The 22,612-nt window shown below is 37.0% G+C and overlaps 1 protein-coding gene and 1 pseudogene across 1 annotated transcript in view; one reads left to right on the plus strand and one right to left on the minus strand.

The window, feature by feature from the left end:
• The window catches only part of ILRUN (inflammation and lipid regulator with UBA-like and NBR1-like domains), a 106,757-nt gene that overhangs the window by 45,799 nt on the left and 38,346 nt on the right, over positions 1-22,612 (plus strand). The window contains exon 3 of the mRNA XM_045835018.1: positions 1,370-1,567. Within this exon, the coding sequence (XP_045690974.1) occupies positions 1,370-1,567 (198 nt within the window). The remainder of the gene's footprint in view (positions 1-1,369; positions 1,568-22,612) is intronic.
• LOC123816190 lies at positions 20,796-21,305 on the minus strand (annotated as a pseudogene).

Here is a 22,612-nt window from a genome sequence, read left to right on the forward strand (position 1 = left end):
GCCAGGCCATAGGCCCCAGAAATGAAAAATAAAATTTGCATATATTACCATTGTATCATCTACACTCTTTCTACCAGCTGCAATTGCTCTCTGTAGTGTTTAACTTAAGAGGACACTTCACTGACAGTTTTTCTTAAGAGGGAATGACAAAGCACACTGGCCACTGTTTCATCTGCTATCCCTTCAGACCCAAGGGCCAGAGAGGGTGCTGTTGACAATGGGGCTGAGATTGCAGCAGTAGAGCTCTGGTTGCTTTTCTCTCTGGTTCTCTTTTCAATAGTAAGCCATCATGCATATCAAAACCAGCCTGGTGAGTACTATTAGGTAAATTTCAAGTATGCCATATCCTGCCATGTCTATCTTTTCATAGTGATTTATTTGTATAATGAACATATATCCCTCAGAAAGATATATAGATGTCTTTGTTTGTGGTAAGAAGGAGTGTATTGGAGATACCTCACAAGAAAAATCACATCTAATCACTATGTGGCTCCCTATGACTAGTCATAGCAAATCAATATATGGATTTCTCATTTTGCATTAGTTTACATGAAAATAGGTACACAGGAGTTGGTGCCAAAAAAGATCTTTGCCACTTCCAAAGGAGGAAGGACATTTCTGCCAAAGCCATTTCTCTGTTGTGACATTTCTGTCCTTCGTATAAACACCTCTTACTGGTGCCGTCCCACACAGTTCATTGTGTTGTTATCAGGGGAGTTCGAAACTGTCCATGTTTTCCCTGCACATGGAACTTGCACTTGACTCCTCTGTCTCGTATTTACAGAGTCCCTCGAGCCTAGGTCTTTTCATAATTAAGGACTCTAGAGGCAAAGTCATACATCAGGGGAAAGGTGGTTTTAAAGTGAAAACATTATCATCGAAATTACTCCTTATGTGTTCCACCCCTTTGTTTGGATGAAAAAACTGGGGACAGTCAGACATATTTATACTATGAATTTCAGCTTAAAAAGTTAGTGAAAATGGGCATGTGTTACCTCTTAGCAGAGGAAGCAGTCCTCCAAAGACATGGCTCTGTGCTTGTCTTCATGGCTCTTCACGTGTATCATTTTAGCTTCTACAGATTTAGCGTGATGTGTGGCCTTCCCTGGGGTCACCTGAAAATCTTGAGGAACTGCCTTGTTTCTGCTTTCTGTGTTTTCTCGTAGGGATAGCCTGTTGGTCAGAGGTTATTTACTCTGATAAATTCCCTGTGATCAGTCATGTGAGGTGTTACATAGCTTAGGGATATGTGGGCAGGATTACCTGTGTGAGAGACAAACAAGGAGGCCTCTTCTATGGCTTGGTAATGAACTGCACCAAGCAGAGGACCACTGATTACCTAACATTTTTTTCTTTTGCTTGAACTCAGGAGCAGAGGCCTGGCCTCCAGGGGTTTGTCTTAAATATGTCGGGGGAGACCAGTTTGGACACGTGAATATGGTGATGGTGAGATCGCTAGAGCCCCAAGAGATTGCAGATGTCAGCGTCCAGATGTGCAGCCCTAGCAGAGCAGGAATGTATCAGGGACAGTGGCGGATGTGCACTGCTACAGGACTCTACTATGGAGGTGAGTATGTCCCCGTGCAGCCCAGGGTGAAGGAATTAAGGTAACATCTTACTGCACCCCCAGTGTTGCTCATAGAACCTGTCAAATTACATAACAGGGCGTGGCCTCTCTTAAACATACAGTCACTTCGTGCAGGTAAATGACTTGAATTTAATGACTGCTGGGTTCAGTCTAGTGCTCTCCTTTTTACACGAGGGTCTTAGTTAAAATTTAGTAAATTGTACAAGATATATCTTGCATTGTAAACAGTGATTTAGTAATGTTGCTATTTTTATTCTATAATCTAGTAGGTGCTAAAAGAACACTGAAGGCAGTCTTTGTTCACAGAATTTCTAGATACAAGTCATAAAACAAAGATACTGCACAAAATGTGCATACTTCCTTCACCCTGATGACTGGCAAGCTACTAATACCTCTCAGGCTTTCTGTTCATTGCCAGACTTTCTGAACAAAGTGATCTGTACTCACCATCATTTCTTACTGTTTTCCATTTATTCTCCAACCCAATCTGTTCTTTATCCACTCCAGTGAAATGTTTTTTAGTGACTGCCCAGTTTCCAGATCTAGCAGTCTTTATACTAACAGACCTTCTATCATTTGGCACCATACTCTAAACGTTTTTTGACATGTGTACCTTCCTAGAGTCACATAATACCTCTTTTGTTTCTATTCCCTCTCTCAATGTTCTTGCTCTCTCTTTCTAGTCTTATCTTTGCCTTGAGAGTACTAGATTCTGAGCTGGACTTTGGTCATGCTCAGTGACCTCGTTTTACCCACACAGCTTCATTTGTCGGCAGTATAGAGCATACAAGGTGATGCTCAAATTCATATCTCTGACTGCAAACTCTTTGTGGAGCACCAAACCTGTGTATGAACTGCTTATGGACAGAACACCTGGGTATTCTGTAGATTTCTGAATTTTAACATTTCCTAGGCAAACTTACATTCTTCCCATTGGCACTTCAGTGAGATGATCAGGCCAGAAACCTTGGAATCATCTTTGTTTTGTTTTTGTTCTATCTTATTGTCCTTAATCACAGATCAATCCCTGTTGGTTCCACTATATCCCAATGTCCTGGAAATCCAAAGAAAAATAGATAGCAAACAGTTGTTGCCCTCAAGGAGCTCTTAACTGGTCTTATGACTAGTGGGACCTTTGGATTATTTGAAGGAGTCTTGGAATTAATATTCTCATGTTTTTGCAGACAGTGGAAACTTTAAATATTTTTACAGCCTCAAAAATATTTAATGTTAGAAAAGGTGTTTCATAGTGCTTATGTGACATCGTTCTTTGCCTAAACTTTTGCACCTGCTGTGATAAAGCCAAGCTCCTTGGCATGGGGCTTACCGCTCCTCACGATTTGGCCTAGCCTTGCTTTCACTTTTCATCTTTAGTCACCTCCTTACTCCCCTGCAGCCAGTCCCCAAAGATGCCACTTGCTTTCACTTCTCCATGCTCTTGCTTATGTTGTTTTCGTTACCTAAAATATTTTTTCTCTCCTTTCCAGTAAACTCCTACACATCCTTAGGACCTTGAAGTCAAGTCACCCTTCCCTTTTCCCTCCTTTCCCCTTGCTTATTCTTCCCACTACTCCAAGGAAATGTATCTTTCCCTTTTTCATTCAATTATACGCATGCTTGTTGTTGTACTTAACACATTGTGTTTGAGGTGTTTGTTTACTTGCCCTTTTCTCCTGCTAGGCTGTGAACTATTTGTTGAATAGCAAAGGAACATGTAATCAGGTATCAGAATGGAGAGAGATTATCTGTCTCTTCCCTCTAGACTCTGTTTTCAGGCTACCTCTCAAGAATCTTTTTTTTTTTTTTAAGATTTTATTTATTTATTTTTAGAGAGAAGGGAAGGGAGAGAGAAAGAGAGAAACATCAATTAGTCGCCTCTTGCACGCCCCCAACTCGGGGCCTGGCCCACAACTCAGGCATGTGCCCCAACTGGAGATTAAACCGATGACCTTTTGATTTGCTGGCCACTTCTCAACCCAACAAGCCACACCAGCCATGGCTCAAGAATCTTACCGGCATGTTTGAAAGTAGTTTCTCCCACTGCTTAGCTCATTGCATTATCTCTTTCCCTTTCTGTCCTTTGCCTCTCTTTGGTACTTTACTTCTTACCACCCAGTTAATATGATAAACGACTCATATCATCTTTAAAATTTAAGGTGATACATACATGTCTCATTTATTTCTGTAACTCTTCAAAAAGCTGAACTCAGTGCAAAGCAGGGAGTAGCTACTCAATAGATTTTTAAAAATGAATGTTAGCATTTTTAAGGGAGGGAGAAGAAATAACATACATGACTTTTTTAAAAAGTCCCTTTGATGCAAAGATACTGCTTCTTAGTGTTCAAGAATACTAGTCTTGTTCCGTGTGTGTGTTTAGTGTTAAATTAAAAATAATTATCAGTAAGTGGGACAGTAAATTTGTACATGTAACATCCCTTCAAATTCTAGAAGTGGATAGTGTATAAATACATACTAGCTGTGGAGGCAGTAAAATGTTCAGAGCCTTTCTTGGTTATGTAGTCTGTGACTTGTCTGTCAGGACTTTATGAAATCTAAAAGCTTTGGGGGGTCTTAATAATTATCTGATTTCATGCTTTTTTTAAGCTGTTTTTTTAATCAGTGGAATACTTTCCTTGATAGTAGCATATATGAATGTCCCCTCCAAATAAGGGGACAAGATAAAAATGAAACTGGTTTTGTTGAGTTGAAAGCCTCCTTGGCTGGAGTTACTTTGCTCCATTGACCTCCAGGGCTCGGTGGTGTATAGTTTGCAAGCCCTTTATCTGCTATAGAATAGAATTTAATTTTACAGACTTACTGTATTTCATTGAATTTAGGTTACTGTTGATTGTAAAACACAGTATGATAATAGAGATGTTAACTGGCAGAAAGTGCATATAATATACATAAAAAACCACAACTATGAACACATGGGGGGAAAACCTGCCATGTTGCCCATGATCGGCTCTTCCCAGTTTTTTGTTGTTGTTGTTTGTTTGTTTTTTCTCATTCTTCTTAGCTTGTTAGCTCATTGAATGTAGTTGGTGGTAAGAATTTGGAATGTAGGACTTGGTTGCCTGGGTGTGAACTTGGACAAGTTAGGTAACTTCTCTGTACTTTATCTTTCTGTTTAACAATAAACCTTGTATTTTTTTGTTTTGGTTTTGGTGGGGTGGTCTCTTTATAGTCTTGAGATCTTCTGTAGAAAGAATCCAGTCTTATTTTTATAATAACAGTTAGGGTTTTTCAGCTCATTTCTCTTCCTCAAAAGAAATTTCTGCTGTATTTAATAATTTACAAATGGGTTCTCTTTCCCCATTTTGGGTTGGTTGTGCTCTCAGTCTCTCAAGGGATGATGTGTGGAAAGTTCTTCGTGAGGTGGGCGTAGCATAAGACACTTGGCCCTCTCTCACGACATACCTCTAACTTCTTATTCCCATCTTTACTGCTAGCCCTCCCCCCCACACACACACACATATCCCTTGGGTTCCCTTGGTTGAGTAGCACTAAGTATCTGATTTATAACAGGTATATTTTCAAGCCAAACATTTTATTTTATCTTCCTTTTATGAAGTTTTGCTTCTTAGATAAAAGCAATGCTATCTGATACCTGCTGTATGTCAGGCATTGTCCTGGGCTTTTTGCATATTGATTATCTTATGAAGGGAGTATTAGTAACATTTTATGGATAAGGAAACTAACACCTGAGATAATTAATGATTTGTCTAAGATTCAGTAAAAATTATAAATTAGGCATGATTTATAGTTATAAAATACAAAAGTAGTTCACTAATTTGGTCCTCAGTACTGTATGGGATTCTCAGGAAAACTTTGGCTCCTGGGTATTGATACTTGTCAGGGTTTGGGGAGGAAGTCCACTTTCCATTTCCATACTGAATGGGAGTGGAGGTGGGGTTGAGTTTGGCAGGACGTGTCTTAGGTAGTTGGATAAATATCAGTGTTTTTTCAAGGAATTCTTGCCTGCTAGGAGATACACAGTTCCTGTAGGACAGTTGACTCTTGGGAAAAAGTAAGAGCATGAGCAGTTGTCTCCATTTTAGTCTTGGTACCAATAGTAAAATGCCCCCTCCCCCTTCTCAGCAGAGTACTCTCCCAAAATTCTACAGAAGAGATTTACCCCTGCACTGTAATAATTTCTTACAAATCCTTAAATTAAGCTAAGGTCAACAAGGTTAAGAGAATAATCAGAGTATCCTTTTGTTATCCTCTTGTTATTGTGTGCTGATGAGGGCTTCTCCCACGTTAAATACTTCACGTGGGTCCCTAGGAACATTTCATGTGTAGATTACATACTTATACACTATTCATTTAGTTTCCCAGAGTTTAGAAATGGAACTTCCCTTATTAAGCTCCCAAACTGTAATTCAAGTTCCATCCACCCATGTAATACGAAAAATAGACATTTATTGAAGAAGATGCAAGATATAAGAAACATTTCAGTCCCCTTCAAAGTAGGTACCTTGGAACCTCACACAGTTCTCCCAATTGCCATCAGCTGCCCTGTTGTATTTTCCTGAATCTCATCTGTATTCTGAAATCTCTTCCCTTTCGAAGGTGATTTTAGTTTTGGGAAAAACCAGAAGTTGCAGGACACCAAATCTGGGTTACAGGGAGCTGAGTCACCTGGGTGATTTAATGTTTTGCCCAAAAAACACTCTGTAAAAGATGTGATGCATGAGCAGGGATGTTGTTGTGATGAAGCTGCCAATCAACAGTTGGCCATTGCTGCATCCTCCGAGTCATTCGAATAGTTTCCGTGGAGGGATGTTTAAGCTTAACACAAAATTTGATGCAGATTTGTTGCTCTACTCGCTTAGTCGTTTTGAATGTGACGGCCACACAGTACACATACTCACTCAATGGCGTCTGCTACCTCCACTGACTGGTACTGTGAAGTCATCATCGTTCATGCGCATTCCAGTCCCCTCTCCTTGGCTGCCAGGTTACATCGATGTTGTGCAAACTATTCTCATTATATTAATAGTTGGACTTTTTCTTGTGTGTCCCACATATTATGAAAGTTATTGGGTGCTCTATGTAAACCACTATGTTTATTTCCTAAAACCTTTATTAAATACTTTTTCTGGCTTCTCCATTTTCTAGAATGTCCTCCCTAGCTAGTATTTCAGGACTGTTTCACCTCATTCTTCTATATTTTAAGCAATTGTGTTATAAAAGAAGCTCTGGTTTCTTACAGACTTTCTCTAGGTTCCACACAGATGTTTTGTGTGTAGATGCTCTTCTGTTTGACATTTCTGCCAGTTTTTTACCTATTCACCCCAACTTTAAAACATCTCTCTTTTATGTTGGACTGAAAAGGCCTACCTCATTTAATTCTAGAAAATCCTGAACAAGATGCTCTGTTTCAATTCTGATCTCTAGAATTCTCTAATATCAGAAGTATGAGTAGCCCTTGAAAACAACAGGTTTTGGGTTTTTTTTTTTAAGATTTTATTTAGTTTTAGAGATAGGCAGGAGAGGGAGAGAAACACTAATTGGTTGCCTCTTTCACACACGCCAACCGCGGACCAGGCCTGCAACCCAGGCATGTACCCTGACCAGGAATTGAACTGGTAACCTTTCACTTTGCAGGATGATACTCAAAGAAGTGAGCCAGGCCAAGAACAGGTTTCTTTTTTGACAGAAAATATGTTGTTACCTAAGTTGATTGTGACTTCTATGGGCATTGTTTTTAGAAGAGACATTTCAAAATATAAATGAAATCTGAAATCCATAACTATTTTTTATGTTATAAAGTCTATGTTACGTTTATAAGGTGACAAGCTATTTCAGCTTCAGAGAAGGAAGCCTCTCTTTGGTACTGCCACCAGGGGCATAGTGATGGTTTAGTGACCGTGTCCAGGTAGTTCTGCATGAGTCAAGGGCAATGTGGAATGGCTGTACTGTTAAGATTAACCTCTAAAATGCAGATATTTGGGTCCTGAACTTCTGTGGAACATAGAATATCAAGATATCAGATGAAACAGTGATCTATCTATAAAGCATAGGAAAAAAAATTTGCATGTGCAGGCATGAAGCATCAAATATTTTAATTATCAGAAATTCAGTTACAAATAATCTTAATGTATGCTGTTAGTGCTAGTAGTGTTTGTTTTATCAGTAGTTTTATTATTTCTCTGTAGGCCAAATAGCTATGTGATAATTTGGTAGAAGGGCAGTAATATAATTTGAAAGCAGCATATTTTTTTTTGGTTATGGTAGCTACAGCCCTTCTGTTAACAGAGAATTCTTTGATCTGGAATGTTAAGTTCTAAAGATTCTGAATTTTGAGATTGACCATTCTTCTAGAATTTTTGAAATAAAATATAATTCTTTATTAAAACATTAATATGCTTATTGTTAAAAGAAAATAAATAGTTGTAAAACCAACCATTTTAAAGATTAAATACTGAGGCATAATTTGCTTTTATATATATATAAATCTCTATATATTTGCTTATATATATATTGATTTTATATATATATAAAACAAGTATTGGCGAGGATGTGGAGAAAAAGGAATCCTTGTACATTGTTGGTGGGAATGCAGATTTGTGCAGCCACTGTGGAAAACAGTGTGGAAGGTCCTCAAAAAATTAAAAATGAACCTGACTTAAGACCCAGAGATACCACTTCTAGGTGTATATTTGAAAAAAACCAAAACACTAATTTGAGAGAATATATGTATCCCTATGTTTATTTGTAGTGATTTTTACAATTGCCAAGATGTGGAAGTAACCCACATGCTCATCAATAGATGAGTAGGTAATAAAGCTGTGGTACATATCTATAATGGACTATTACTTGGCCACAAAAAAGAATGAAATCTTAACCATAAATCAGTCAGAGAAAGACAAATACCATATGACTTCACTTACATGTGGAATCTGAAGAACAAAATAAATAATAAAAAAAAAAAGAAACAGACTCATAGATACAGAAAACAGACTGATGGTTGCCAGAGGGATTGGGAGGTAGGGGACTGGCTGCAAAAGGTGTAGGGATTAAGAAGTACACATCAGTAGTTACAGAATAGTCACAGGGTGTAAAGTCCAGCACAGGGAATACAGTCAGTTATGCTGGAATAACTATGTATGATGCCAGTTGGGTTGGGTACTGGAAATGAGTGAAACACTTTGTAAAATATATGATTGTCTAACCACTCTGCTGTACACTGAAACTAATACAAAATAATAATGTAAACTGTAATTGAAAAATAAAATTTTAAAAAACTATATAATCCTTTTTTTACGTGTTTGCATAGGTAAGTGTTATAGGTGAGGCTGGGTCTAGTTTAAAAGTATTCATTTACCTAAAGACTGTTACAGCCCTATCATAGTGAAACATTTACAAATAAACTTCTTGCACTTATTTGATTCTTATGTGACAGTAATTTTAAAAGATATCATTGGTTTAATGACCACTTGTGGGAGGAAAGTTACAGCATTATCATGAAATGAATGCATTTGATTATATGATACATCTTGATATCAGAAATATTAAAAATGAGGAAAAAGTTATGCAGTGGAGTATCTACTGGCAAAAGTCCATTTAGTTTCTGTCCATAAAGTAAAAGACACAGTTTTTTATTTTCACCATTAACTTGATTGTTTTGAATATTTTGAGTTTGTCAGCTATCTCCCACTGACATTATGGTATAATGGTGACTGTTCTCAATTATTCTTGATTTGATCCCTGTCAGCTTCAACTGGTCTACTGACCATGGAGCATCATCCAGTGAGAAATCTTTAGCATGAAGATTGGCAAGCCACTCTTGACATGTTCAGTCACAGTACCTGCTCCATATACTGCACAAGTCTTTTTTTGTGTTTCAGTTATATTTTTACCTTTCTTTTTCTTTTTTTAAATGATTATGCTATTATAGTTGTCCCATTTTTTTCTCCCCTTTGTTCCCCTTTGCCCTGTATAACCCCTCCCCCCCCCGCCCCCTGCATCATTCCCCAACCTTAGTTCATGTCCATGGGTCATAAAATATATAAGTTCTTTAGCTTCTCCCTTTCTCATACTATTTCTAACCCCCCACCCCTGTGTATTTTGTACCTACCATTTATGCTTCTTATTCTCTGTACCTTTTCCCCATTCTCCTCTCTCTTACTACCGCCTGAATAGCCCTCCATGTGATCTCTATTTCTGTGAGTCTGTTCCTGTTCTAGTTGTTTGCTTAGTTTGGTTTTGGTTTTGGCTTTATTTTTTAGGTTCGGTTGTTGATAGTTGTGAGTTTGTTATCATTTTACTGTGTTTTTTATCTTTTTTTTCTTAGATAAGTCCCTTTAACATTTCTTGGAATAAGGGCCTGGTGATGACAAACTCCTTTAACTTTACCTTATCTGGGAAGCACTTTATCTGCCCTTCCATTCTAAATGAAAGCTTTGCTGCGTAGAGTAATCTTGGATGTAGGTGCTTGTTTTTCATGACTTTAAATACTTCTTTTCAGCCTCTTCTTGCTTGTAAGGTCTCTTTAGAGAAATCAGCTGACAGTCTGATGGGAACTCCTTTGTAGGTTACTGTCTCCTTATCTCTTGCTGCTTCTAGGATTCTTTCCTTCATTTTTACCTTGGCTAATGTAATGATGATGTGCCTTGGTGTGTGCTTCCCTGGGTCCAACTTCTTTGGGACTCTCTGAGCTTCCTAGACTTCCTGGAAGTCTATTTCTTTTGCCAGATTGGGGAAGTTCTCCATTATTTTTTGAAATAAGTTTTCTCTTCCTCTTGTCCCTCTGGCACTCCTATGATTCCAATGATGCAATGTTTAAAGTTGTCCTGGAGGTTCCTAAGCCTGTCTTTATTTTTTTTGAATTCTCGTTTCTTCATTCTGTTCTGGTTGACTATTTATTTATTCCTTCTGGTCCAAATCATTGATTTGAGTCTTGGTTTCCTTCTTTGTTGGTTCCCTGTACATTTTCCTTTATTTCACTTTTCATAGTTTTCACTTTTTCCTCTATTTTGTGGCCATACTCAACCAGTTCTGTGAGCGTCCTGATTACCAGTGTTTTGAACTCTGCATCTGGTAGGTTGGCTATCTCTTCATCACTTAGTTGTATTTTTTCTGGAGTTTTGATCTGTTCTTTCATTTGGGCCGTATTTTTTTTGTCTTGGCGTGCCTGCTACATAATAATTCGGGGGGTAGGGCGAGCCTTATGTATTTGCCAGGGCAAGGCAACTCATGTCACTGTTTTGGTGCTATCTGTGGGAGAGGGGTCAGAGAGGGAACCATGCTGCTTGCTCGGCTCTCTGCTGGCTTTCAGCCACTTCCTCTACTACCCGTTAGCAAATTGGGCCCTTCTGGTGCTTATTCCTGGGTGGGTGGGCTTGTGTACATTCTGGGATCCTGTGGTTCTCTCTAGTGAACTCTCCTGTGAGGCTGGGAGTTTTTCCTGCCACCTCAACCCCCGACAAATTTTTATGGGCAGAGGTTTTGTGGCGTTATTTCCCCATGCTGGAACCCTACGTTGCGCAATCCACCCCAGTTGTTCCTCTCCCTCTATCTGAACACAACTGTGGCACTGCCTGCTCCGTCAGCTGCCACTTTGCCAAGAGCCCTCTCCTCCCCAGCTGCCCATCTCCACCCCTCCTACCGGTCTGGATGAATGTTTCTTCTTTAACTACTTAGTTGTCAGACTTCCATACAGTCCAATTTTCTGGCAGTTCTGGTTTTGTTTTATTTTTAAATTTGTTGTTGTCCTTCTTTTGATTGTGCGAGGAGGCCGAGTGTATCTACCTATGCCTCCATCTTGGCTGGAAGTCTGTGTTTTTACCTTTCTTGAAATAATAAAGCATAATCTGAAAACGTATATTTTCTTCCACCTTTAATATTAAGATGGCCAAACAAAAATTCACCAATTTTCTTAATGCATGCTGATATGACAGCCGTCACAATACAGTGTAACAAAATTGTTTTGAAGGAAGTTCAAGGCAACTAAGCCTACTAGAGCCATCTTACAGAAAAAATCAAATGAAGTTTTTGGCCAACTCAATACATTTTCCCTTCACAAAAAAATGTTCACATAAATGCTGAAATTGTTTCAGGTAAGAAATTTTTAAGGTTTTACCAAGTAGTTGTGTAATGGGAATTTTGAGTAAATGCCATTGTGTATCCTTGCCACTGAATCAGACCAGAGCATAAGTCTTATAAATAAGGAAGCAAGATAATTATATTCAAGTCATGGTGGATACCTAATTTTTCTGGGTGTGCTATAAAACTACTGAAAAATATGTGGGTCTTTTTTTAACAGAATGATTAGGATCTGAAATAATGAGCATATAGGTCTTTTAAACTTTATCTGATACCTTAGTTTTTCTGTTGTAGTTTATCTGTCTTAAATACTGCTCAGAATGTACTTGTTACTTTATTTTTAGAAACCTATCAGTAGTCTTGTAATAAAAAGAGAATCATTGAGGGGGATATATATTTTTTTTTAATCATTGTTCAAGTACAGTTTTCTCCCTTTTACTCCCATTCCAGCCCACCCACCCATCCCTCCTTACTTCCCTCCCATTACCACCCTCCCCTCTTCACTTCCCTCCCATTACCACCCTCCCCCTAGTTTTTGTCCATGTGTCCTTTAAATTTGTTCCTGTAAACCCTTCCCATTCTCCCCTGAAATTCCCTCTTCTCTCCCCTCTGGAAGAGAATATTTTCTTACTGAAAAATGAACTACATTCTGTTCCTGTAATGACGTTTTGACACTAGCCACTTAAGTTGTAATGGCTTTTTCCTTGGAATGGCAAGAGATACTTATCATTTAGAAAGTAGTTTGTGCATAATCTTTATCATGAAAAGAATACCTTTGTTTTTAAAAGCTGTCTTTATTTTTCTCCTGTTGTCTTTGAAGAGCTTATGCTTTCCTTTCTTTACAGAGAGAATGTCAATACTGCACAAGTAGGAATTCTGAGAGCCTGTTAACCTCCGGGTTTTGCTTTGTAGTGATCATTGTCCTTCCAGTTTCCTCTTAAGATTTTTAAGAGGTTTGCTTGTAATTTGTTTTGAGATGATCTTGAAAACAATTGAATCCTGAATGGGTTAGGATTTGGCTTAGTAGTTATGAAGTCATTTTTCCTTAGAATGTTTTCTAATTTTTCTTTACTGTTACAGTTTTACAGTTTCTCTTTTATATTTAGAAATCAGAAGTGATTAAGAAAGCAGCTATTTCTGACCTAAGTCTTGAGGATTTAAAAACTTCTAGTAATATTTTTTGTTTAGCTCAGTATAGCCAAAATATTACATTTCAATATGGGACTCTAGCCACATTTCATGTACTCATTAGCTACATGTGGTGAGTGTCTTGTCCTGTGGGGCAGTGTAGCTCTAGAAACTCTAGTTGTATCAGTTTTTTTCTATAATAAGTTATATAGAATTGGTGGTGTTCTAAAGAATTTGCCAGTGAAATCATTTGGTCTTGGAGGGTTCTTTTTTTTGGAAGGTTTTAAAATCCAATTCAATGTATTATATAGTTACAGATTTGTTCAGGGTTATCTATTTTACCTTGGGTGACTGGGTAATTTCAAGGAATTGGTCTTTTTCATGAAATTGTTGAATTTATCTAAGTAGAGTTGTTTATAGTATCCTTTTTTTTATCTCAGTGCCTTATATATCTGTAATGATAATCCCTTCATTCTTGATGTTTATGTTTTCTCTTTTTTCTCTAATATTGACAGGTTTCTCAATTTCATTGCTTGTTTCAAAGAATCAGCTTTTGTTTCATTGCTTTTTCTCTATTCTGTTTTCAATTACATGAATTTCTGCTTTTTAAAAAAAATGTATTATCCCAATTTTTCCCCCTTTGTCCCCTTGCACCCAGCCCACCCTCCATTCCCACAGTCAATCCCTACACCATTGTCCAGGATTTCTGCTTTTAATTGTTTTATATTCTTCCTTCTGCTTGATTTGGGTTTGTTTTATTATTTTTCTCATTTCTTAAGATAGAAGCTAAGGCCATTGATCTGAGAACTTTCTTTTTTTATAATGTAAGTGTTTAATACTGTTTTCTTAGTCAACTAGGACTCCTGTAACAAACTACTATAGCTTAGATGGCTTGTAAGCAACAATTTATTTCTCCGTCTTGGTGCCTAGGAAATCTAAGATTAAGGTGCTGGTAGATCTGCTGTCTGGTGGGGGGCTGCTTCCTAGAACATCTCTAGGTTGCCTCTCGCATACCCCCAACTGGAGACCTGGCCCACAACTGAGGCATGTGCCCTGATGGGGAATCAAACCAGGGACCTTTCAGTTTGCAAGCCAGTGCTTAGTCCACTGAGCCACACCAACAGGGCTGGGATCTTTTTTAATAAGGGCGCTAATCCCATTCATAAGGGCTCTACCCTTGTGACCTGATTACCTTTGCAAGGTGATTAGGTCACAAGTACAATTAGGGATTAGATTTCAGCATAAGAATTGGGTGGGGAGAGCACAAACAATTTAGTCAATGACAACTATAAATTTCCCTCTGAGCACTGCTTTTAGCTGCATTTATCACAAATTTTGAAATACTGTATTTTCATTAACTTCAAAATCTTTTCTAATTTTCCTTGAGACTTCTTTTTGACTCATGGATTATATAGTAGTGTGTTGTTAAATTTCCAGATATTTGGTGATTTTTCTGTTATTCTTGTATAATCAGTTATTTCTAGTTTAATTTCATTATGGTCAGAGACATTGTATGATTTGGGTTCTTTTAAATTTGTTAAAGTGTTTATGACGCAGGAGATAATTGTCTGTCTTGGTGAATATTTCATGTGTGCCTCAGAAGAATGTGTATTTTGACAATGTTGAGTGTACTGTTCTTTAAATGCTGTTTAGATCCAGTTGGTTGGTGCTGTTCAGTTCTTCTGTATCTTTATAAATATTCTTTGCGGGCGGGTCTACTAGTTTTCTCTGTTAGTGAAAGGGGAATGGTGAAGTCTCCGACCTCCGTTTTGAATCTGTCGTCCTTCTTTTAGTTCTGTCGGTTTTTGGTTCACGTATTTTAAAGTTTTGTTGTTAGGTACATGAACATTTAAGATGTGTCTTGTAAGTGAATTGACCCATTTATTAGTGTGTAATGGACCATCTGTTCCCTAGGAATTTTCTTCACTCTGGAGTCTACTTTGTCTGATATTAATATAGCCACTCTAACTTTCTTTGGTATTAACGTTTGCATGATATATCTTTTTCTAGCCTTTAACTCTCAATCTACCTAAATAATTATATTTTGAATTTCTTGTATACAGCATGTAGTTGAGCCATGGTTTTTTTCCCCAGACAATTTCTCTCCTCTAATTGGCATCTTTAGATTATTCACATTTGATGTAATTATTGATATATTTGATTTTAGTTTGACCATATGATTTGTTTATTCTCTTATTTGAAATTGTAAATCATTTACATCCCTAAACTTAGTTATTTGTGATTAAAATATTTAAAATATATTTCTTCCGCCTTGGCTGGCGTGGCTCAGTGGATTGAGTGCCGACCTGCAAACCAAAGGGTCGCTAGTTCAATTCCCAGTCAGGGCACAGGCCTGGGTGCGGGCCACATGCCCAGTGGGGAGGGCACGTGAGAGGCAACCACTCATTGATGTTTCTCTTTCTGTCTTCTCCCTCCCTGCTCCTCTAAAAATAAATAAATAAAATCTTTAAAAAAATAAACTAAAATATACTTGTTCTAATAATAAAAAATATATGACATAGAAAATACAGAAAATATGAAGAAAAACATTTATGCTGCTGTATATAGACATGCTAATAATGTATGTATCCAAATATTAAAGGACACAAAGTTATTTTCCAGATTTGGCATTTAGTGTGTAACCTAATTTTTTCCTACTGACTAATATTTGAGAACATTTCTTTTTTGTCATTACTTTAAAAAAATATAATATTTAGCAGTTGCATATCATTCCATTGAATTACTATTAAAATATGTGTATTGTAGACCACTTTTCTTAAATGGAGATTAAGTTTATGTGATAAGTTAATTATGTAAAAGTGTGCCATTCAGTGGTGTTTAATACATTTACAGTATTGTGCATCCGCCATCACTTAGTTCCAACACACTTTCATCACCCCAAAAGCAGTCATTCCCCATTTCTCCAGTCCTGGCAAACATTTATGAGCTTTCTGTCTTTATGGGTCAGTAATTTTTTTAAAGATTTTTAAAATTTACTTTAGAGAGTGGGGAAGGGAGGGAAAAAGAGAGAGAGAAAACATCAGTGGGGGAGAGAAACATCAATCAGTTGCTGTTTGCATGCCACCAACCAGGGACCTGGCTGGCAACCCAGGCATGTACCCTGACCAGGAGTTGAACCAGCAACCTTTAGGTTTTCAGGGGACAGGCATCCCTCTGAGCCACACGAGTCAAGGCTGGGTCGCTAATTCTTTTTGCTTTGATGAGGCAAGGAGTATAAGTAGTGATTAATAAAATATATTAGCTCAAAAACAGAATCTGGGGTGCTTACTAAGAATTAACAAACAACTTATTTGGTTCATTTATAGTTAAATCTTTAAATATTCTTTATTAAATAAGGACAGTAGAACAGCAGCATGAGCTCTAAAGTCGGGTCATCTGGGATTGACTTCTAGTTCAGCAGTGTAGTAGCAATTAGTGTGGCCTTTAGGAAATCATTTTATCTTTCAGTAATTCAGTATTTTCACCTGTAAAATAAAGAAAACAGTACTTAACTCATAGGGTTTTGAGGGGATTAGAGTTAATTCACACAAAAGCTTTTAAAAGAGCACCTGGCATGGTAAGTAAGCACGAATAAGTATTAGATGCTTACTCTTAGTAGTAGTAGTAGTAATAGTAGTAGTAGTAGTAGTAGTAATTAACGTTCTCACTGTTATTAAAAGATCTAACTATAATGTGAGTCCTTGTGCAGCAATCCCTCCTCAACTGTTAACTTGCCTTGTATGAACTTTTCTTGGAAAAGATTCTTTGAGGTTTTTTCCTGCTCAGATGTATCAGTGACCTATTTGTTTGGAGTCCTGGTGGGATCTTCAGGGCAGAGTCAAAGATTCCAGGTTATAAAACCAGAAAGGTGTCGAATGCTTGTGTGGAGTACCCAAGGCAGAAGAATATACAACTTAATGTTAGAAAATTACACAGAGAATCACAATCTACTAAAGCAGAAACCTCTGCAGAGATCCAGTGGTAGGCTAGAAAATCCAAAACTGTAATTGACAAATTCCCGGAGGCTTTACTATGGACAAGCTCTAGAGTTAAAACTCCAAGGGCATCTGCATACTTTTGTGAGTTTTATCTCAAGGATCTGTATCCAGTTCTCACAGTGGATATTATTGGACAAAAATTCCCTAATTTTTCTGGCAGTGAGAGGGGAAAAATAACTGTTTTGGAAATTACCCAGAGCATTCTGTTCTTAACAAGGCCTACCTGCAGGAGAAATTACTTTATCAGAACCTAACCTGCTGTGGTTTTATAAGAGCCTAAAGAGATAGCAAATTCCAGCTGACTCTAGCGTTCCACATGGGGGAAGGACAATACCCAGTTGTATCCCCCTTAGCCTTGCTGTCCCCTTAAAGGGGGAAAAGAAACCCGAGAAGCACTGGTACAGTTTACAGTTCTGGGGCACAGGCTCACCAACAGACAGGGACCTAATCATAGGACTGTAGAATGCTTCCCCTCCCCCTGCACCTTACCACTATATTACTGATGGGCTCCTTTCTGCAATTCCTTTTATATACTATATTATGTATACCTTTCAACAAAAAATGACAAGGTATACTAAAAAGCAGAAAGTTGTACGGCTAAACAAGCATCAGAACCAGAGTAGAGAGACATGGCAGGAGTGTTGGATTTATCAAACCAGGAATTTATAAAATATGTGATAAATATGCTTACAGCTTCAGTGTAAAAAGTAGACAATATATATGGACCAGATAGGTAATACAAGCAAAGAGATCAAAATTCTTAAGAAAACATTTTAAATTTAGCAGTAAAAAACTTAGCAATAAAAAATGCCTTTGAGCTCTTTAGTGGTTGGGACATAGCTGAAGAAAGGTTTTCTGAGCATGAGATACGTCAATTGAAACTTTCGAAACTGAAAGCAAAGTGTAAAAAAGACGGAAAAAATGGGACAGAATATCCAAGAATTGTGGGACAACTGTGAAAAATAATGTATACATAATTGGAATACCAGAAGGATAAGAAGGAAAGGAACAAAAGAAATATTTGAAGCAGTGGTGACAGAGAATTTTCCCAATTTGATATCAGACACCAAACCACAGATTTAGGAAGCTAAGAAAGCATCTAAATGTGTAAAAAATGCCTTTAAAAAACTACACACTGGCATATTATATTCACAATGTAAGAAATCAGAGATACAGAAAAAAATTTTTAAAAGAAACCAGAGGGGAAAAAGAGCTTCCCAAATAGAGGAGCAAAGATAAGAATTATATGACTTCTTCTCAGAAACCATATAAGCAAGAAGAGAGTACAGTGAAATACTTAAAATGTTGAAAGAAAAATCTCCATCAACCTAGGTAGGATTCTGTATCCTGAAAAGCTGTCCTTCGAAGTTGAGAAGTACTTTCTCAGACAAACCAAAATTAAGGGACTTTGTTGCCAGTAGACCTTCCTTGCAAAAAATGTTAAGGGAAGTTCTTTAGAGAGAAGGAGAAAGGTCTAGGTCAGAACTTGGATCTATATAAAGAAAGGAAGCACACTGGAGAATAAATAAGTGAGGGTAATATTAAAACTTTTCTTTTTCTTTTTTTAATTGCTCTGACAGAGTAATTTGTTCAAAGTAATCACAACAGTATGTTCAATTATATGCGCTTTTGTGTGTGTATGTGTGTGTGCGCATATGTATAAGTGAGCTGAATGACAGCAGTGATACAAGGGGCAGGAGGTAGAAATAGGAATGTTTTGTCATTGTAAGATACTTGTACTACATCTGTGAAATGGTACAGTGTCATTCCAGGCTTCACTTGAATTAATTGTGAATGTACATTGCAAGCAGACAACCACTAAAAAAAAAAAAGAATCATAATTGATAGGCTAAAAAAGGAAAGAAAATGGAATCATAAAATGTTCATTTAAAACCATAAAAGGCAGAAATAGTGGAAGACAGAATAGGAAGAACAGGGCAGCAAATAGAAAATAGTAACAAATATCATATATTAATTCACCTACATCAACAATAATTTTTAAACCTTAATGGTCTAAATACAGCAGTTTAAAGAAAGAGATGGTCAGAGTGAATCAAAAAACAAGGCCAAAACTATATGTTGTTTATAAGAACATCCATATATATCCATGTATATATATATATCCATGTTTATATACATGTATATAAACATCCATATACATTAAGAATAAAGGGATAAAGATATACCATGCCAACACTAATCCAGGGAAAGCAGAAGTAGCTATATCTAGACAGAGCACATTTCAGACCAAAGAAAGTTATCAGGGATAAAGAGGGATCAGTACTCCAAGGAGACAAACAACCCTTAATGTGTATGCACCTAACAATGGAGTGTTAAACTATGTGAGGCAAAAATAGATAAAACTACAAAGAGAAATAGATGAATCCACTATTACAGCTGGAGATTTCAGTACTCATCTATCAGAAATAGAAATCATGCAGTATATCCCCTTAGACTATGATGGAATTAAACTAGAAACGACCAATGGGGAGATGGTGAGAAAATCCCCAAGTACATAGAAATTAAACAATACACCTGTAAATAATACTTGGTCAAAGAAGATACCTCATTAGAATTTTTTTTCACAAGAAATTTAAAAATACTTTGAACTAAATGAAAGAAAATACCACTTATCAGAATTGTGAAATGCAGCAAAGACAGTTCTTAGAGGGTAATTTATAGCATTGAATGTATATATGGTCATGTGCTGCTTAATGATGGGGGATTTGGCGATTTTGTCATTATAAGAACATTATAGAGTATATTTACACAAATTTACATGGTATAACCTTCCTGTATACCTTGGCTGTATGCTATAATGCATTGCTCCTAGGCTACAAACCAGGATAGCAGGTCACTGTACAAACAGCGTGAGATTTAATCAAGCACAAGAGAAATTGATGCAATCAAGAGATGAGGCAAGCACAAGATGTATGAGGCTGCTGCTGGCATAGAATGGCACACTGTCTTACAGCAACTTTTTAATAAGTAGAAAGAGTACGCTTTTAAAATAACGATAGAAAGTATAGTAAATACATAAACCAGTAACAGTCATTTATTATCATCAAGTATTATGTACTCGACATAATTGTATATGCTATACTTACATGTGATTGGTAGCATAGTAGGTTTGTTTACACCAGCATCTCCACAAATACTTGAGTAGTGCATTGAGCTATGACTTAATGACACCAACGACTAGAATATGTGAAAGAAATTTTCCAGCTCCATTGTAGTCTTGTGCAAGCACTATCGTGTTTGCATTCTATTGTTGACCAAAATGTTAATGCGGCATATGACTATATTGGAAAAGAAGAAAGATCTACATCTATAATCTAAGCTTCTACCTTAGGAAACTAGAAAAAGAAAAGCAAATTAAATTCAAAATAAGCAGGAAAAAAATAGTAAAAATTAGAGCAGACATCAATGAAATTACAAAAGTAAATCAGAGAAAATCAAAATAAAAAACCGGTTCTTTGAAAAAATCTATTAAATCAATAAGCCTCTATCTAGCCAGGCTAACTAAGAAAAAACGGGGGAAGACATAAATCACTAGTACCAGAAATAAAAGAGAAGATACGAATACAGATCCTATGGACATTAGAGGGTAATAAAGGAATGTTATAAGCAAGTCTGTCCCCACAAATTTGATAACCTAGGTGTAATGGACCAATTCCTTGAAAGATTCAATCATGCCAAAACTCACACAACAAGAAATAGACAATCTAAATAGGCCTATATTGCCCTGGCTGGTATAGCTCAGTGGACTGAGCTCGGGCTGCGAACCAAAGCATCACAGGTTCGATTCCCAGTAAGGGCACATGCCTGGGTTGCAGGCCAGGTCCCCAGTGGGGGCCACATGAGAAGCAACCACACATTGATGTTTCTCTCTCTCTCTTTCTCCCTCCCTTCCTGCCTCTAAAAAATAAATAAATAAAATATAACAAAATATTTTATATTCATTTTTAGTAAAAACTTTTTGTTCATTTTAATTAGGTTTTCAACTGCTTTTGTCTTTGGAGGCTTTTTTAAAAAAACCGTATTAGGTCCACTTCAATGTCCACTGATTTCTTTTTATGAAATTTGTATGATGCTGGCAGGTCATATCTCAGCTCTGCAATGATGTCTATCTTGATTTTCCATTCTGTGGCTTTCTTTTGAATATGTTCTCTAGTTGAAGATTTGTGTAAAGAATATACTGCTGTTCTTGCCAATTCCAAAGCAGTCTTCAGAAATGCCCTATCTGTTCCTTTATTATTTTTGGTCCCAAAGGGAGGATTCTTAATTACTGTATCAAATGACTTGGACATTCTGTTAGATAATGAGCACACATCACATTGAACCATGTCAACATTTGTTAACTCATTCCTCCACATTCCTATGAAATACTTCCAATGCATCTTCATCTATGTCAGATCCAACACACAACCTGTGATGTGAGGCCTGATGGGATACTGTTCTAGAAGTAGCTTGGGATTTTCAAATCTATCCACTTGTTGCAGGCTACTCTCTAGTTCCTTAAGCCTTAATTTCTTCATTTTAAAAAAAAAGTGTGTGCTCTCCAGGTTTAAAGGCACTGGACCTGCATTTCACGTATAGCGTCAGGACATTTCAAGATGTGGCTCACTCCACCAGTAAATAAAATATTTTAAAAAAATAAATAGGCCTATATCTGTTAAAGAAATTGAACCAACAATTAACCTTACAAAACAGAAAGCACCAAGCTTGGAAGAGTTCACTGGTAAATTCTACCAAACATTAAATGGAGAAATTATACTACTCTAGAATCTTTTCCAGAAGATAGAACTGGAAGGAATATTTCCTGACTCGTTCTGTGAGGTCAGCATTATCCTAATCCAAAACCAGACATAGACATTATAAAAGAAAATGATTATCTCTCATAAACAGATACAAAATTCCTCAACAAAACATTAGCAAGGCAACCCTGGCTGGTGTAGCTCAGTTAATTGAGTGTGAGGCCTGTGAACCAAAGGGTCACTGGTTCGATTCCCAGTCAGAACACATGCCTGGGTTGTGGACCAGGTCCCCAGTAGGGGGCGTTTGAGAGGCAACCACACATGATGTTTCTCTCTCTTTCTCCTTCCCTTCCCCTCTCAAAATAAATAAAATCTTTTTTATATATTTATGCAAGTCAAATCTAATGTATTAAAAAATTATACAGGGCTGGACAAAAGTAGATTAATAATAATAAATAATATAATAATTAACAATTGAATAATAAACTCTTTCGTGTACTCACAACTGTAAACCTACTTTTGCACAACCCTGTATATACCATGACCAAGTGGGATTTATCTCAGGTATGCAAAGCTGGTTCAACATTCAAAGATCAATGTAATCCATCACATCAACAAGTAAAGAAAAAAGTTCACATGTTCATTTCAATAGGTGCAGAAAAATAATTTCTAAAAACCAACACCCATTCATAATGAAATTTTCAGCAGCCTAGGAATAGAGGAGAACTTCCTCTGCTTGATAAAGAACGTCTACAAAAAAACCTTCAGCCAATATCATACTTAAAGGTGAAAAATTAGAAGTTTCCTGCTAAGATAAGAAATAAACCAAAGAAAGGTCGCTGCTTTTCAACATCATACTGAAAATATTAGCTAATGCAATAAAACAAAGGAAATAAAAGTTACATGTATTGGGAAAGAAGAAATAAAACTTGTGTGATTTTTTGCAGATGACATGATTATGTAGAAAATATGAAACAATCAGCAAAAAACTCTTGAAACTAATAGCAATTCTAAGTTTTATTTGGAGGGGCAAAAGACTCAGAATAACCAACTCAGTTTTGGAGAAGAACGAAATTGGAGAATTGACA

This window comes from Phyllostomus hastatus, unplaced genomic scaffold (assembly GCF_019186645.2).
Source record: "Phyllostomus hastatus isolate PE091 unplaced genomic scaffold, TTU_PhHast_1.1 phas_contig_1048, whole genome shotgun sequence".
In the NCBI taxonomy this organism is placed as follows: Eukaryota; Metazoa; Chordata; class Mammalia; order Chiroptera; family Phyllostomidae; genus Phyllostomus; species Phyllostomus hastatus.